This window comes from Stegodyphus dumicola, chromosome 5 (genome assembly GCF_044657685.1).
Source record: "Stegodyphus dumicola isolate Sdum_Otavi_A_Nest chromosome 5, ASM4465768v1".
NCBI classification, from domain to species: domain Eukaryota; kingdom Metazoa; phylum Arthropoda; class Arachnida; order Araneae; family Eresidae; genus Stegodyphus; species Stegodyphus dumicola.
Genome location: NC_140772.1, coordinates 73,915,472 through 73,933,027, shown reverse-complemented (window position 1 = coordinate 73,933,027; position 17,556 = coordinate 73,915,472). Strand labels below are relative to the sequence as shown.

The 17,556-nt window shown below is 29.8% G+C and overlaps 1 protein-coding gene across 1 annotated transcript in view; it reads right to left on the bottom strand.

Annotated features, from left to right (window-relative positions):
- Window positions 1–343: 343 nt before the first annotated feature.
- Window positions 344–17,556, bottom strand: part of LOC118195351 (phosphoserine aminotransferase) — an 80,100-nt gene continuing 62,887 nt past the window's right edge. Inside the window, exons 4-10 of the mRNA XM_085816775.1 lie at window positions 13,692–13,894; window positions 12,857–12,934; window positions 12,268–12,362; window positions 9,188–9,357; window positions 7,599–7,727; window positions 2,925–3,062; window positions 344–969 (exon numbers count right to left, since the gene is read on the bottom strand). Of these exons, the coding sequence (XP_085672901.1) occupies window positions 864–969; window positions 2,925–3,062; window positions 7,599–7,727; window positions 9,188–9,357; window positions 12,268–12,362; window positions 12,857–12,934; window positions 13,692–13,894 (919 nt within the window). The 3' untranslated portion in view covers window positions 344–863. The remainder of the gene's footprint in view (window positions 970–2,924; window positions 3,063–7,598; window positions 7,728–9,187; window positions 9,358–12,267; window positions 12,363–12,856; window positions 12,935–13,691; window positions 13,895–17,556) is intronic.

Genomic DNA, 17,556 nt, shown 5'->3' with positions numbered 1-17,556 from the left:
ATATTCTAATGTTAATATTACACATTCTTACTGGAATGTAGATTTCTTTTAAATAAATAATACTGTGATAACTTCTGGCAGTTTATCTATGAATACTTTTCATTATATTCTTACTGAAATCACATCCTTCAAAATTAAATTATTGATATAACTCTCCCCTCCTAATTTTCATATGATTAAAATTAGTAAAAAAGGGAGGAGGAAGTAATTGAGTTAATATGATATCTCTCTTTTCTCTTATTTTGTTCTTCATTAAAAATGTTCATTAATTATACATTTTAACATAAGTCAATCTTTTATTCCAAATGCAATGCATATACCTTTTCATTAAAGAAAACACCAAGAAAATGAAATATTTTTATTTAATAGCAAGAATTTGGGGAAGAAAGCTTTCAAGTGAAACTGCAGGCAGTTCATATAAATTCTTCATATAACCAGTAACAATGATTTACTTGGAACAATAGATATATTTTATAACAATACATCCTTAATTTTACCTTGATTTAATTCTGTATAATTTTTTTCATTCTTTTTTTTTAATTGTGATAAAATTGTGCACCTTATAATGAGGATTAAATTTTTTTCATAAGTGTATGACTAAAAAATTTAGTTTCTGAAGAAAATGATGAATAACTTCAGAGGAAAAGTATCAGAAAATACTCTTCTTAAATCTCTGAATATAAATGGAATGCATACAAAGCAAAAAATAAGTTCTGATCATAAGAGTAAAGCTGTAAATACATATATAAAAATTGAAATTATGCATAAAAATATAAAATTTTAGATGTTTTAGAGAACTATTAAAATAAAATAATTCTTAGATTTTAAACATAATGCTATATATTGAATTTTTTAATATTTTTTTAAGACTGATAGTCTTTTAAAAATTTCTTTAACACTTCAACTAATTGCTTAGTTTCATCCAGTGTTACAGCATTGAAAAGTGAAATCCGTATTCCACCAACAGACCTAAAAAAGAAAATAATAATAAACAATAGTTTTGCATACAAACAAGCAAATATGCCATCATGTAATTAGAAACACATTTATTACAAGGCTTCATAAAAAAACTATTTTAGTGCTGTGCTACAGAAAATACAGTTTTCAACAATGGTTAAAGTGAAAGCAATTTCTTTTAGAATACAAAGGAAAGCATATTCTACAGCTGGATTTATTTAATGAGATATATTTACGGTACCTTTCAGAATGTATTTTAACATGTTCTCATAAATGGTCTAAAGAATTAATTTATGATTCCCCCTTTTCTTTTTCTTCTCCACCTCCTTAAAAAAATACTGTTCTGTCAGGCAGTCCAACTGTAATATTCTGTAATGAAGTTTAACATAATGATGTTCTGTAACACAGTTCAGTTTTATCTGTTTATAAATTTCATGCAGCTTGTATTCATTTAGCAGCCTAAGTAAAATATCTTTTATCCAATTATCATCCACATGATAACCTGTCTCTCCCTTTTCACCAGGCAGTTTCTGAAGAACAATGTTGGATTTCTCTCTTTCGAACTTGTGATCTATCTATCTATCTATCTGTCAGTTGATACACAATTCTCTTCTAGCATTTAGTGAACTAGTAAATAAAAGCTCTAGAAATAGAAACATTTTTTAGTTTAAAAGCTTGCAACCATTCTAAAAAAGCAGTTTCAACATTTCTCGATTTTACATCTTTTTTTGCTGTTCCTTGAGATATTTGCATTTATTCATTAGTTCTTCATTAATTATCATTCCTTGTTAAATAAATTTTACACTGCTGTTTGGAAAATTCCCAGTTTACATGCAGTTTTTCTCTGGCTGGAATTACCAAGAACATCAAAATCTTTTAACAATTTAACTTTTTTCTGTGAAGCTGAAGTCTTTTCCCTTGGCATTTTCAATATGTTACAAGTCAACCAAACAACAAAATTTTAAAAATACTTCTTCCAATGATTTACACAAATTTCAAAATTTAAGTTTCTGGGCAGCAGAAAGATTGTCTTTCATCTGTTTAGTCAATCTGCCTCTCTACGATTACAAGCTTAACCAATACGCTCCTTGCTTTGTCTTCAACCTACAGTTACCAATTCTTTTCTATCCAAAGACATTAAATGTACAGTAATGCTTGGAAACATTTCATGAACTTTTTCATAACTCTCTATGGATGTAACGTATCTGTGCCAAGTGCAAGATTTTGAAGGTGGAAACCTTAAAAGATGGGATACAAAAGTTGTTCTTCTATCTCCTATCAGCTGATACCCAAGAAATAACCTTCATTCATTTACTATGTCTCTTAAGGATAATCTCAAGATATTCTGCTAAATTCTGTACATTGCGGACAAAGATCTCTTAAAACAGTATCCCCAATTATAAGGGCTATGGGATAAAAAATTTTTGGTCAAACCTATTTTATTGAGGTACTACATACCTGAATGATAAAGCCACAGTCCGCAATACAACAAATGGATGAATCACGAAAAAGCTTTGGATAAATACAAATATGATATTCTTTATTGCCCTTTTGCAGTAAAATATTTTTAATTCATCTTTACTAGCAAACTACCAATTATAACCTACTTCTTGATAATATTTATGTTATTTTATTTCTTAATAACATATCAGTATAGTTCATAGCTTTTAAATAAATTATAAATATTCATCTCTGATGTGATAATAATACACATTTTAGATATTAAACATGTTAAGTGCTTCCATATTCCATAGTGTATTATTTTATCTCATTGAAATGTATTCAGTTATAAGCATATACCATACCAACATAATCTTTATAAGATAAAACACGTCAGTTTTTTTTGGAGGCGGGGGTACATCTCAGTTTTCTCTGACCTTTTAATTATGAAACAAGGCATTAATAAGTAAATGGTATTAATAATAGAGTACACTACGACTGCTTGATGAAAATAAAAGTATATATACCTGTGACCTTTCAAAGAAAGCATATTATGGGCTTTTGCAAGATCTAAGAATTTCTTTTCTAACTCATCATTGCCACCAGGTCCACCTATTCTAAAAGGAATGTTCATACGACTTCTGCTTTCTTTTTTAATAACAGAGCTGAAACAAATAAATTGGACATTATCTTTAATGCATAATTTTTTATTTTAATAAATTATATAATACTGGATCAACATATTTAAGGTAAGTTATTATTTAATAATTTTAATATTGTAAAAATTTCCAGCACAAACATTTCTAAGAGGTATAATGTAAATATATAAAATGGCATAAAATTGGATGACTAAGTAGTCAAAAATCAACGATTCTAGCAAATATGTTTGTTAAATTATGTTGACAGAATGAATGAGTTTCAAAACATTAATTGTACATTTCATTTTATTTGAAAGATTTAAGACTGTTTAGCAAGATTTGAGATATATCAACAGTATATTGTAATATCAATGTACATATGTCCTATAAACAGTTATGCATAAAATGGCAACACTGCAAAGTGAGATGATTCAATGTGATAGAAATTTACATCCCCAACATGAAGTTCATCGTGAAAATTCAAAATAGAAAAATAAAAACAAAACTTCATGAGCTAAATATGACTGAATGGTTGAGCTAAGTATGACTGAATGGACAGTCATTTGAAAGCATGTCTTTCAATCATAATTTATTACAGACAATATATTTCAGATAGACAGACAGCTGAATCAAGCTCGTATTAATTATGGACAGTTTATGATTTATTATGGAAATTTAATATAAATTATTGCTTGTGTCCATATAGTATGATGCAATGATGATCAGAAGTTTTGATATGAGCTAAAAAATCCAATGCAATTGAAATGGTGGAGCAGATGCTGATGTTTTTCACATTATTCTAGAAACTACTCCACTTCAAAGCATACAGAGTAATTATCTTCTAGTCATCTAATATCAGTTAATGATGGCAAGAAACTTTTAAAAGTAGACTATGCAGGAAGAAGGGTGTCTAGTATAATTAAATGTATAGCAGTTTATTTAATATTACGAATTATTGAAGAATGATAAGTTCTTCTGTTTATACATAATATATATATCACTTTTTCCCAGTTATTTCCAATTTGTTTTATTTTATGCAGTATTTATAAATTATGTCACATGTTTCAGTATAAGCCAATTTTGGAGTTTTAAGCTTGTTCAATTTAAGCCATATAATTGAACTAGCTGGGTTGTAGATTTGATGGCATCACCACAAATCAATCGTGCAATCAACTTTGATAGATGAGCTTCATATTTCCTCTTATAAGTTCCACATGAATGCCTGGTAATTTTTAAATGTGTGTATTTCTTATAACTACAATTAAAGATTTGAGGCTAAACTTAATGTCCACTCACTGCCTTTAAACTGCAGGACATTTTGAAATGACAAGTATTTCAAATGGAGTCTGCAGGCTGGGGTAAGTTAACATAGCAACATGGTTGTTAAGTTTACATGGCAGTGGATAATTGCAGCCTTTGATTGAATTACTTGCTTTTGTGAAGGACATATAAAGCATACAAGGAGACTACACACCAAGAAGATAAAAGCACCAACAAACATATGGGAGGCAAAACAGAAAGAAGATTGTTGAAAAACATGTGAAGAAATATCAATGACTACGGCAACTTATTGGCATCAATATGCTATATTTTGACACAAGCTTTTTAGAAAAAGACACATAATATTGTGCCCATTAGGTCCATCATTGTCAATGCAACATTATTGAAATGAAGATTTGATGATGAAAATTAAATATTTCTGTCTCCAGTAATCGATGCTGACAAAACGTGATTTTTAGATCTTAAGCTAAAACTGAAATCACTGTCAATCCAGTAAGGAAGTCACATCCTCCCTGCAACATTAAAATATCGAAATGTAGAATCGTAGGTGAAGTGAATGATGATTTTTGTCTATGATTGCCAAGAAATTATTGTAGGAGATAGAATTCTATATGGAAAAAATTGTGACTCCAGTTATTATTGCGAGTAATTATAATAATAATGTGAGTAATTATAATAATTCTGAAGAACAATGTTAAAACAACCAGATTTACTTAGGGGCAGGAATTTATTTTGCACATTAATGCACATTCTGTAGATAGGATGGTGTGACAGATCTTCTGATCAAGTACATATTGAAATGTCACCTCACCTGCTATGAAGGTCAAACAAGAATTCACCAGACTTTGAATTCTTACCCAAATTGAAGTTTCCCCATGTAAACAACATTCAGAACAAGAAGTTTCTTCAATAGATACGCAATCCAAGAATAGAACAAATGTAGTACTCTAAGAGGAAGAGCAAATTTTTACAGACATTGGATCAAATTTATTGAGAAGTATAGAATTATATAGGACTGCCAGAAGAAATTGCCTTAATTAACTTTCTGGCTGCTCACCCCGCGATTTCCACGGGCAACTCAAATGTACCTAAATCTGCTCATCCCGCGGGCATGTGTTTTTCTTCCTTTATTGATGAGCGCATCCCTTTTTTTCCCCATTTAACCATTGAAATAAATTATATACAGTAATAGACATTTAGTTTACGTTTTGGCCTACACATGCCTGTCCACTAAATTGCGGCATTTGAAGGCAATGTGGTATTACCGCTCAAACTTCACTTTTTGGCTCTTTTTCTTACAGAAATGGCTGCTAGAAAATGTTCAGCGATTATCTTGATTATTTAATTAGATTTATTGATTAGATTAATAATTAGATTGATTATTAATTAGATTTATTGAATCTGGTGCAAAGACTGTGAAGTTGAATTTTGCTTTGAACCCTGTTTTGAACTCTGTCATACTAAACTGCATTTTTAAGGTATTTTCCCCCTCGGTGCTTTATATTTTCTTAAATTTGATACATTTTACTTTTTTATATTATGTAATAAATAGAAATTAACTGTAATTCAAATGAAATTTATTAAAAAAAAATTGTTTTGGTGATAACATCTGAAATTGGTTTTTCTGTCAACTTTGTTTCTCATGATAAAAATCTATATAAAAAATATTTTCTAAAAAGAAAAATGTATTTTTCAATTCTCCAACATATATAGATTTAAAACATGAAAAAAAAAAAAAAAATTACACAATTTTTGAAGTGATTTCGGTCCACAAATTCAGCAGTCAGAGGGTTAAAAAAACCACCAGGAACAAATATGAGAGTGCATTAGTTTATAAATAATCTTCATATTATCTCAATGACTATTATAGCAATAATAAGAAATTAAGTTTTTTGCCATTTTGTTTGTTAGTCTGGAAGTTAATGCCAAGAGATAACTTGAAATTATTTAAATTGTTACACATGTAATATGTTTTAAGTTAAATTACTAACTGGGGAAAATGTTAGTCCTTGCACGATTCCCATTTTAAAATACAATTATATTTCAAAAATGAAGTTATTATTTTCTGAAAGAGAGTGTCATATTTAAGGAACCAAAGAATAACATGCTACTTATGAACTGAAATTAAGTGGCTGGAAAGACACAATTTGGCCATGCCTGGCATTTAACATCAAGAGCAAAGAAGTACTACTTTCAACTGCAAATCACACTTTCACCATAACATTAACTTTTCATTTTGTGTTAAAAAGGTGAAATACAATAAGAATTTGTTGAGTAATTTTTTACAATACTTTACTTAAAATAACAATTTCTATTCTAATTAGCTTTCTGAAGGAAAGCTAACTTTTAGCCAAGAAGCTAGGTGATTTTAATTAAGGAAAAAAAATTGAAGGTCATCTATTGTATGGAAATATCTTCAAGGAGGACATTTTAGATAAAACTGGCTATATGTTATACATAGGAAAACTTATGCAGCAAACCTGTTCACTGAGATAAGAACCTGGAGAGAATTCCAAGCATTCAATAGCATTAGCCATTGACCAAAGATGGGAAAAGCAAAGAACAATTAAAAGTCAACTCGTATCTTCAGAAATATGCCAATTATGTGTAGATTAGTTTAGCTACCTGATATAAGTTATATATAGCTTTATTAAATAAAATCTGACTAAGGTTAGTTTACCAGCATCACAGCAGTCTTATTTTATTTAATGGCTCTTACTGAGAAAAATTCTAATGTTGTAACTTCCAAGAAAGCCGCATATATGAACAGATACTGAAAATAAATTTTAAATTAACCACTCTTAAGTGCATTCATATGATCTGCAAAAATAAATGCCACAAAATTAGTTTGTAGTAAGCATTACTATGCACTACACAAGAATTATAAATTGCAGCAAATTTACAAATTAATTACATATAGGAATATGTATCCTCACAACTATCAAGGGTTAAGTTATTCAACAGAATAAATTCCTTGCCACATAAAGTAAATATTTTTTAGTATCTTTTAATATTGCTGTGGATTTTATAATTTTGTACTTCTGTACTTGAATGATTTTTACACAAATACAAGTTGTGAAAGAGAAAATCACCTCTCTTTCTTGCTTAAAACTTTTGCTCTAATAAACATTAAGTGTTACTTTTGTAATAAGCAACAAAACATATGATTAATCTTTACTCTAGGATTAACAGTTTTATAATAGCATAATATTTAATGAAATATTCTTTTATATTTTAAAATTCAAATATATATATAATTATAGCAGAACTTTAAACACATACTGATAAAATCCTCCAGAGGAATCCAATACATCATATACTAGACTTGCTTTTTCATTACTATGAGCATCCATAGCACTAACACCACCATTAGCTAACACCCATTTGAAAACAAGTCCCAGAACATAGACACTGAAAAGATTAAAATATCAAAATTATGCTGTTGAAACTGAAATCTCACAAATTATTTAATCCATGTTTAAGCAATTTTAAAATTATCCTATTATTTAATTAAAAGTACAACTTGAACACAAAAAAATTAAGAATAAAAATATATTTCCATAACTATGTTGATGGATTAGGATAATAATTCATAACACTGTAGAGAATAAGTATACTGGCATAACTGATTCAGTGCATTTTCTGAGAAAAATATTCTTTAAACAAAGAGTGCCTTTCGCAGATTAAGCGTTTTAAAAGCACATTTGATATGTTTGGTAAAATATTAAACTTTCACTGCACCGAAAATTAATACATTTTAGGGACTTTAGCAGTGAGACTTCTTCTTCTGTAAGTTAAAATACAAATCTGAGATACATAACAGTATCCACCTTTTCCAAACTTCCCCCAAAAAGATTCCATTAAACAGTAATTACAGTTAATTTAATGTTTGTCTTCTTACATTAAACATGCACTCATCAGCATTAACCTTTGCTTACAATCATACATTTTTAGTGAATATGGAGATTTTCATTCAAACCAAAGAAAAGGATTATTAGATGAATGCATTAATTTGGAGAATGTTCAGCAAATTTTCAACCAGCTGAAAGTAGATAACGACTTACAAATATAACTATCAACACCATCCAATTAATCATTCAAAATAAAATAAGCGTTATTGTTTCTCAAAACATTTCATATGATTAACAGCAGCATTCAGTTAATCACAGAAAATAAAATGATGATTATTATTTCTCAAAATGTTTTTAGCCACAAGGGATGATGTATAAGGACTGCTATTCTTAATTCAAAATTCACATTTACAATATTATAGCTTTTTATAGGATTATGAATAAGTCACAAAAGTTTCCTGCTTTGATAGCCTTAACAGAGCATGTAAATTTATATAAAGCAATCTGTTTTTGCAGTATAAACATTGACATATAATATTCATGAATTCGTAAAACTATTTTATAAAATTTGATTCTACTTATTAGAAGAATCAGTTTTAACCACGTTAAACTAAAATACATATATATATTATGATTTAAGTTTTAATATATTAATCATGAAAATGAAAAAATAAAATTAATATTTTCTAAAATTCTTTTAATTTAAGCAGTTTAAATGGCAATAAAATTGAGATAATACGATTCTAACGAATAATAATACGATTCTAACGAAATATCAAGGGATAGAAAATTAAATTATTTACACAACTAGTTTATATTTTATAAAATTTTAGCATAAAAGAAGTTAATTACAGAAGATATATCTGCCTTGACTATTTTTAAAGGCAAAAATTCAGTTTGCAACTGACACACTGAAATATTTGCAGCTTTTACAATTATTGACTATAATGCAAACTTTTAACAAAAATTACAGGGAAATTAAATTTCATTCGCTACTTATATACATATATATATATATACCTGAAAGTTGGTGGTGTATTGTACAAAGACTTATGGTCTGCATTGATTTTATAATCAAATACAGTGGGACAAATTGGTAAGGCATTTCCAATCAGATCATCCCGAACTATGACAAATGTAACGCCTGCTATTCCAGCATTTTTCTGGGCCCCAGCAAATATGACACCAAACTGAAATATAAAGAAAAAATTTTAAATATGGCTTACATCGAAAAAAAATAGTTCAAGTTATGTGTCTGGAACAGATTTAACCCCAAACTACTAGCTCCCAAGAATAAAGCCTAAAGCATTGACCCTATTTCTTTCAGCCATGATATATGCTGAGCATTGTGAAAAGGTTACATATTAAGCAGGGCTAAAGAAATCTTGTATATCATGGCTAGAACACAGTCCTCATGTTTCACATATTATTAGGAAAAAAGCATATAGCAATGCAGTAAACTTTTGTTAACACAAATATCAAGACACACACACACATACACACAAATAGGAAGACCTTGTGTTAAAAAAAAATTGTTAACTAGGGACTAATTTAATTTTTGGAATAGTTTTTTTCTCCGCATTTTATAAGATCATATACATCATTGCCAGGACTGAAATTTCGTTCATGTTAACCGAGTGTTCGCCTTAAGCGAGTTTACTGTATAAGCAAGTTATAATATTAAAGTACTTGCAAATTTCTGGCAGTTTGGTGATTCTTTGCAATGCCTACATATTTTTCTGATTTATTTAAAAAACTAGTTGGTACATGTTATGAAATTAGATGACAAAAGTCTTTTAGATGATAATTACATCATTCTAAATATACAAATTAATAAAAATGAGGTACCTCATTCACAGATTTATGTTATAGGATTGGAAATCATTTTCATGTTATGAACATACCTATTTTGAATTAATTCCTAAATTATGACAGATTTAGGAATTAGTTCATAATAGGTATGTTTATAACAGATAATAAGCTACATCAAGAGGAATTATAAATTCTTGAATAATATCATATCAAACATAGAGTCATGAATAACCTGCGAGATTTTTCTTTCCCATATCCACACAGAAAATTGTATAACATAATTTGAATGGTGGGGTTGAGGCAATTTATTTTATTTTCAACAGCTTATTACAGAAACTCTTAAGAATGCAGCATCAGACTGACAATATGATTCATGATTTCAGAACAGTTTTTAAAGATATTCCAGCCAATTGCAATATAGAAGACAGGAAAAAGCAAACCATCTGTCAAAAAAAGAACAATTATATTGCAAAACCATGATATTCTATTCATCTAAAACGTACTTTTATTGTGAGAAAGACGCCTCAAGCAAAGATTTTGACAAATCCTAAAAAGCGATATTTTAACAGCATATGATAACTTTCCAGTCATGGGTTACTATGCAGTTCTCAATCCTTATCATGTGCCCTATCTTCCCTAAAGGTTTGTTGCTATAATTTTGAAACACCCTGTATAAAACTACACCAGAATGTAATTTTTTAGTTCCAAGAAAGTGATGATGATTGAGATCTTTCATAATGGGCGATCAGGATTCATGTCTCATGGTAAGAGGTATTCCCTCGAAACGTCACAATACAAAGGAATGTAAAATTTAAAAATAATAAAATAAGCTGGAAAAAATAATATTCTGCTTCAGATAACAGACACAGCTTTGGAAAGGAGAAAAGCAGAAGTCAGCTTTTATTTTTATCTTAGGAACATAAGGTCTCTTAAGTAGTAAAAGCGTAAAATAATAAAAAAAGTTAATAAAATGAAATAGTTTTTACTTTGTTTTTCTTTAGAAAGTCGAGAAATTAAAAAGCATATTACATCAAATGAAGTGAAAAATATTATGCCAACTGTTATTGACACTCAGATATTCTGCATGGAAATGCATATATGTAGCATCAGTTTTAAACTTTGTCACACATATGTGAAACCTGCCTTTTTAAGTGAGTTCACATCTGCTGGATAGTCAGCTTCATATATGCAGCAGCCTTCAATAAAAGGGTTAAATAATAGACACTACAGGAAAACTCTGAATATTGGTAAATATTGCTGACAAGTCTATCTGTTAAATTTATCCTCACAGAAGTTTTTGATACTATCTTATGCAACAGTGTACAATAAATGATGATTTGGCATATGAAGCAGTACTCTATAAAAATTGTATGGATAACATGCAAAAATATAGAAAAAAGGTGATGACTAATAATCATAATGCTAATGACTAATAAACGTAATGCTTGGCATATAATAAATATAAGAAAATTTTTAATTTAAAATATTAATATAGCACACAAATTGCAGTATCAAGTATATATAATACACTGAGATAATTTTCTTAATTGCAACAGATTTTCTCCACAAAAAATTTTAAATTATGCAAATATATAAATGTGTATGAATATGTAAGGAGAAAATATAGGGAAAATGTATCTTATCAGTTAACATAAAAGCATCCAATTATATACAAAAGATAATATAGAAAGGAATATTTTAAAGTTGGAAATAAAAGTAAACAATCTATATTCAGAATATTTTTATCATCTATGGGGGGTTGCATGAATATTTACAGAAGATTTAGGATTCCCACGGGAAACATGATTAAATGATTTTCTAAAGTTACTAACTTAGTAATTGTTATTAAAACACTTATTGGAAAATATCACATTTTATAAAATACACAAAAAACATGTTATGTGGCACTATGGTGCTTAAGTTATAAATGGTACTTAAGTTAGATTTTAACATCAATTTCTGAGTACATATGCAAAAATGCAAAACGAAAAATTCCTCAAATGAAAATAGTTCAATCAATATCCTGTCCATAGCTTAAAAATATTAAATGCTAATCAGTAATGCAGGCTCATTCAGTAATTTGTCACTGCAATTCTTCCATTAGTAACACATTAAAACCATACGGCTAAGATAATGAGGCAGTTTTATTAAGGAAAGAGTCATAAAATTTTAAGCCTTTTTAATTCTTTTTTAAGGTGAGAGGAAAACAGATATTGTAACTTTTATTACTTTATTAACTACAGATGTCAGCTCATAAGTTTACATGAAATACAAATTTAACTATATACCTTTGATATATCAATAGGTCTAGTCAAAATATTTGATGACATATCACACACTAAAGGCACACCATTGGTTTCAGGTACAAAGTCAAATTCAACACCTGGAAAGAAACAATTTTAAAATATAATGTATAAAATTGTTACTTGACAATTAGAAAATAAAAGATTACATATGTAAGTTTGTGTATGTATATATACTGTTGAATATATGAAGAATTTGCCATTTTAGTGCATTTATTGTGAATATTAGGCAACTTCCATAAAATAATTTTACATATTTAGAAAACAATAATAAATTAACACAAATAAAATCAGTTATAAGAAAAAAATATTGCAGCAATGTAATGATATTTTACCCCCAGCAAAAAAAAAAAAAAAAAAAAAAAAAAAAACTTGCTTTAAGTTTTTACATTCTAGGAATTCTTGTCATAGAAGTATCAACACGCATAAAATATGTCAAATGATGTATTAAAAGGTTCATAGCTTGTTAATGATTTCCTAATTTAACTTTTCATTAGGAAAAAAAAAAAGACATTTTAAAATTTAATCCTTGGAAAAACTATTAATAACAGTCTGAAAATAAGTAAAAGCTAACCATGAATAGTCTCATTTGCACAGTAGTAGACATATCGAGCATTACTGCTTAATTTCCATTCAGATCGATCAGGTATACCTATATAAAATAAAAACAGTACCATGAAATAAATATTTATGCATAAAACACATATACAAAATCCTTGCATTATAAGGAAACTCGATAAAATAAACATTTAAAACTGCAATTTAGTTGACTGTTAAACTGACTGTTAAACTTTCCGAATTAGACAAACTGTGGACAAATAAAAAAAAAAAATTGAAGCTTTATACTTGAATGTGTATATATAATACTAAAATAAAACTAGCATAAATTTGCTTAAAATAATTATTACTCCACGTAACTTTACTCATTATCTATCTGAAAATAATAGGATTCCTAAAAAGAAAGGTTGATATTATAAGTCAATTTCAAATCTTACTTATTTTAATATGAATTAATAATGTAATTCCTGTAAGTTAAAATTTTAGAATTCACAGTTCATGTGTGCATAAAAACAGCACATGCACATGTGTGCATGTGCCGTTAAAAGAAAAAAAAAAAGAGCATTAATTTACACCTCTACAAAAGGAACTCGCATATTATGATCATTTTTGCACTGTGAACCTTTGGAATAAAATTTAACCTCGTTCTGGCCATTTTGGTACTTGATTTTTGGTGATGATTTGTAGACTAAAAAATCCCACCCCAATTGAATATGTAAAATAGCAGCTAAATTTTATCAAACTTAAGCTTCATAATTTTTTTAAGAATTTCAATTAATTACACACAGTAATTTTCACAAGCATATTATCAATTCATACACTAAAACTCATGAATTTAAATTATACTGTACCTGTATATACATCTGTTTTGGGCAAAACTCGGTTTACTTTGCAATATTTTTCAGCTTCTTTTGCAGCTTTAGAGGACCATGCACCAGTAACTATATAATCAGCTACATCATCAGAATTGGAAATAAGATTTAAAGGTACTGCACTGAACTGACCAGTCCCTCCACCTTGCAAAAAGAGTACTTTGTAATTCGATGGTATATCTCTGAAAGATATGAGAGGAGCCAAAGTTAATCTCAAAGTAAATAAAAGTATCTACACATAATTATTAAATATTTCAAGCAAGATTAATAATTTTTTTCTAACTTTATGCTGCATACTCAAGAAATAAATATTATCAAGATATATGAATAATAAAAAGCAAATGTTATGTAGCGAATTTAAATTATTAATATGTGTTTTAAATTATTATTATTCTAATATTTTTATTTGTATTCATGTGTAGTTTAATCTGGAAAAAAAGTATTCTTAAGCTCTTAAGGTTTTATTTAACTCATTATTCTTGAGTGGGAATTGTAACAAAGGCGAGAGACTGTTGCGAGGACACACATCTGGTTTATGGCCTTTCCAACAATGAAGGTAGTAGGGTATGTATTGTTGTCTTTTAGCTAATGCGTGTGAAACGGAAATCATTTTTCCTGTCGCTTTGGCAGTTTTCTTGTTTAAATCGCGTAAGATGGCATGCAGAAATTCTAAAATTAAAAATATGAACTGAAAAGATATTAACTGAATTAGATATTAACTGAATAGATATTAACTGAAATAGATAATTAGATCATTTTAGCTTACACCGTCCGTTATACATAAAACGCGCACGCGAAAACGTATTCTGCGCTTGCGCACACGCAAATGCACAGTCGTAAGAGGTCTTACGTGCACACGTAAACGCCTGTGCGCATGTGTCAACGAGGTGCATGCGCAGAACGTTTTTAGCTTTGAGGTCCGGATTATAGATCATTCCGAATTATGTGTGTCCGAATTAACGACTTTTGACTGTAATTGGATACTCGTAAAAGCTAGTTTCGCTTGTTAGTTGGGGGGTCTATTTTTTTTTTTTTTCTCACGTTATGTGAGTGCAGATGTTTTTCGGATTGCATCGTCAGATTTTCTGGTGTTTGATTCGTCATGGGTGTGTCATTTTCTCAATTTAGATAACATAAAATTCCGGGATTGGTAAGATTTAATTTTATGATTTTTTTTGAAAGCCTATGAATTCACAGAGGCGGAGAAACCGAGTTTTCCTGGGTGCTTGCACCAGGCTAGAGATCATTCTGATTCAGATTTCTGAGCGAAAAGGAAAGGAGAAGCAGAAAGTTTTGCGGGGCGAGCGACTTGTACAAGCGGGCTGCGGTGATGTTGTAGCTTTGCGTAGTGATGCGTAGTTTGATTTGAGTGAATTTTGAGCAGCCGCGATGTGAAAGAAAAAGAAAGATCATGGGGAGCTTTGCTCTGCTGCGGGCTTCCTGTGCAAGAGAGACTGGGTACCGTTTTCTTTTCTGCGAGATATTTAAAAGTTTTGTGCGAGATGCAAGGAACATTTTTACTGAGAGCTGATTGAGACATATAGAGAAAAATCTACCAAGAAAATTTAGCACAGGTTTTCTCTCTTCACCTGAATCGCCGGTTAATCTCCAAGAGCCTTTTTCCGAAACATTCAGCATAAATGTTGCCTCGACACTTCGATGATGCACGTGATTGTGCTAAAAAACTGGTGTATATTCAGCTACCTGTTATTGAATTGAAAAAAGATCCTTCTGAATTGGACTATTGGTTCCCACCTAATGGACAGATAAAAGATCCTTCTAAATTGGACTATTGGTTCCCACCTAATGGACAGTAAAGAAAAATGGGCTTGGCTCATTTCCATGTGGATTGGACACTAAGGATCCGGCTAATCAGGAAAAACTGTTTTCCATCTGTGAGTGAAATTTTTTTTTAGTATATATTCCCTCTCTCTCTCTTTCTTAGTTTTCCCGAATGCAGAACAGTTAATAGTGATTTATCTACCAGTATATTGTTATTACTTATATAAATTAAATATTACAGTTAAAAAAAAACTGAGAAGTTATTTATAATTTCAAGTGAATGCCAGTTTTAGGAGGATTAAAATTTGTTTCACCTACTGAATTTTGTGAGCTAGAAAAGCATTACTTTCTAATTAATAAGAACCTGTTATTTGGAGGATTAAATTTTGTTACACCTAATTTATTCGAAAAAAAACAATGTTAATCTTAATTAATGTAAGCTGTAATTTGGTGTAGTATTCTGGTGTTATGGTCAATTGTAGGATACCTTTTGGTAACGTAGGAAAATTTAGAAGGTAAAAATTCAAAAAAATTCAAAAAAACACCATAACATTTATTTTCCTCCTATGATCAGGAAAAAAATTTTTTGCGAAGCCAAAAAAATTTAGGACCCACAGACAATAGAAAAGGTTTACATAAGTTACTAAATACGAAGAGAAAAAAAAATCAAGAGTACATAATGGTACCACATGTTAATCACAAAGAAGGATACATATACCTATTTACAATTAATCCTACCATGAGTCATGGTTAGCAAATATAAATCCTACCAAATCAATGGTTAGCAAATCCAAAGTCCTACCATAATTGGTTAGCAAAATCATAGTCCTACCATAATTGTATGGTTAGCAAATCCAAATGCTACCATAATTGTATGGTTAGCAAATCCAAATCCTACCATAATTGGTTAGCAAAATCAAAGTCCTACCATAATTGTATGGTTAGCAAAGATCCATTAGTGAACCGAGTGAGAAGGTCAAGAAGTGTCCCTGGCACTCAACAAGCATACATCAAAACAAAATAAAAGTGTTGTCAAACAACACGTGACACGCCCTAAAATAAAATGTGAAAAGTAAAATGTAAAATCACGAAACCCCCCAAAGGCAAATCAAGTGAAAAGTGTGTAAAACAAAATATATGTAAATAAACAAACACCACTGAGTATACGAGTGTTTAAAGCAAAACAATTCAAGAGCTACTGGCGCTTGACACAAAATGTAAACAAACTAGTTCTTGCAATCACCCATTGAAGTGACAATATCAACTCAAAAGTACGCTTAAGGAAAAGTGTACCGTATAAATCCTAAGTTTCCCTAACACACAGAATTTCACTTCCCTAAGAACTGACACCCCACCAATACGAGAGGGCAAACGAGTAAACACTGCGACTGTACAGCGCAGACTAAACTACTAATAAATCCTTGGCATAAGAAAACTAAAACGAGTTGCACTAAGAAGAACAGAAGACAATCACCACGAAGTGTTGGCTGGAAAACTATCTAGTCAAAAATTCTAACCGAAACAAATCCCGACTACCATGGCTAAGGGATTTCAAGAGAGAGAAAAAAAAATTTTTTGAATTTAAGAAAAGGAGAAAAGCGGGGACCAGCCCAGCAAAACCTCCAAAAAAAAAAACAAACCCGGGCTATTGAGACTAGAAAGTTCCAAGCCAAGACAACTTGATCACAATCTCACATGCCAAAACATGTAAAATCCAAATGCAACACTCGACCAATGATAAGCCATGAGGACTACACAACTATACTAATTTATTATAAAATTTAGCTACAAGAATACAATTACCAGAAACAAATAATAATTTAACCAAAATTGTATACAAAACACACTATTTCTCAAAATACTTCATTTCACTTTTTCAACACAAAACCATGTGTATTTCTAGGCCTTAGATGGTAAGGTGAATCGTGTGACGAGTTCTTTACATTATCTGTCAAAATTGAGTCATCCTTTTGAAGTGTGGGAAAAATAATTCTCTCTGGTACCTTCGTGAGTCTGTTCACGTGTATCGTCTGAATCCGATCAGGATTTGTAATTGAAGAGA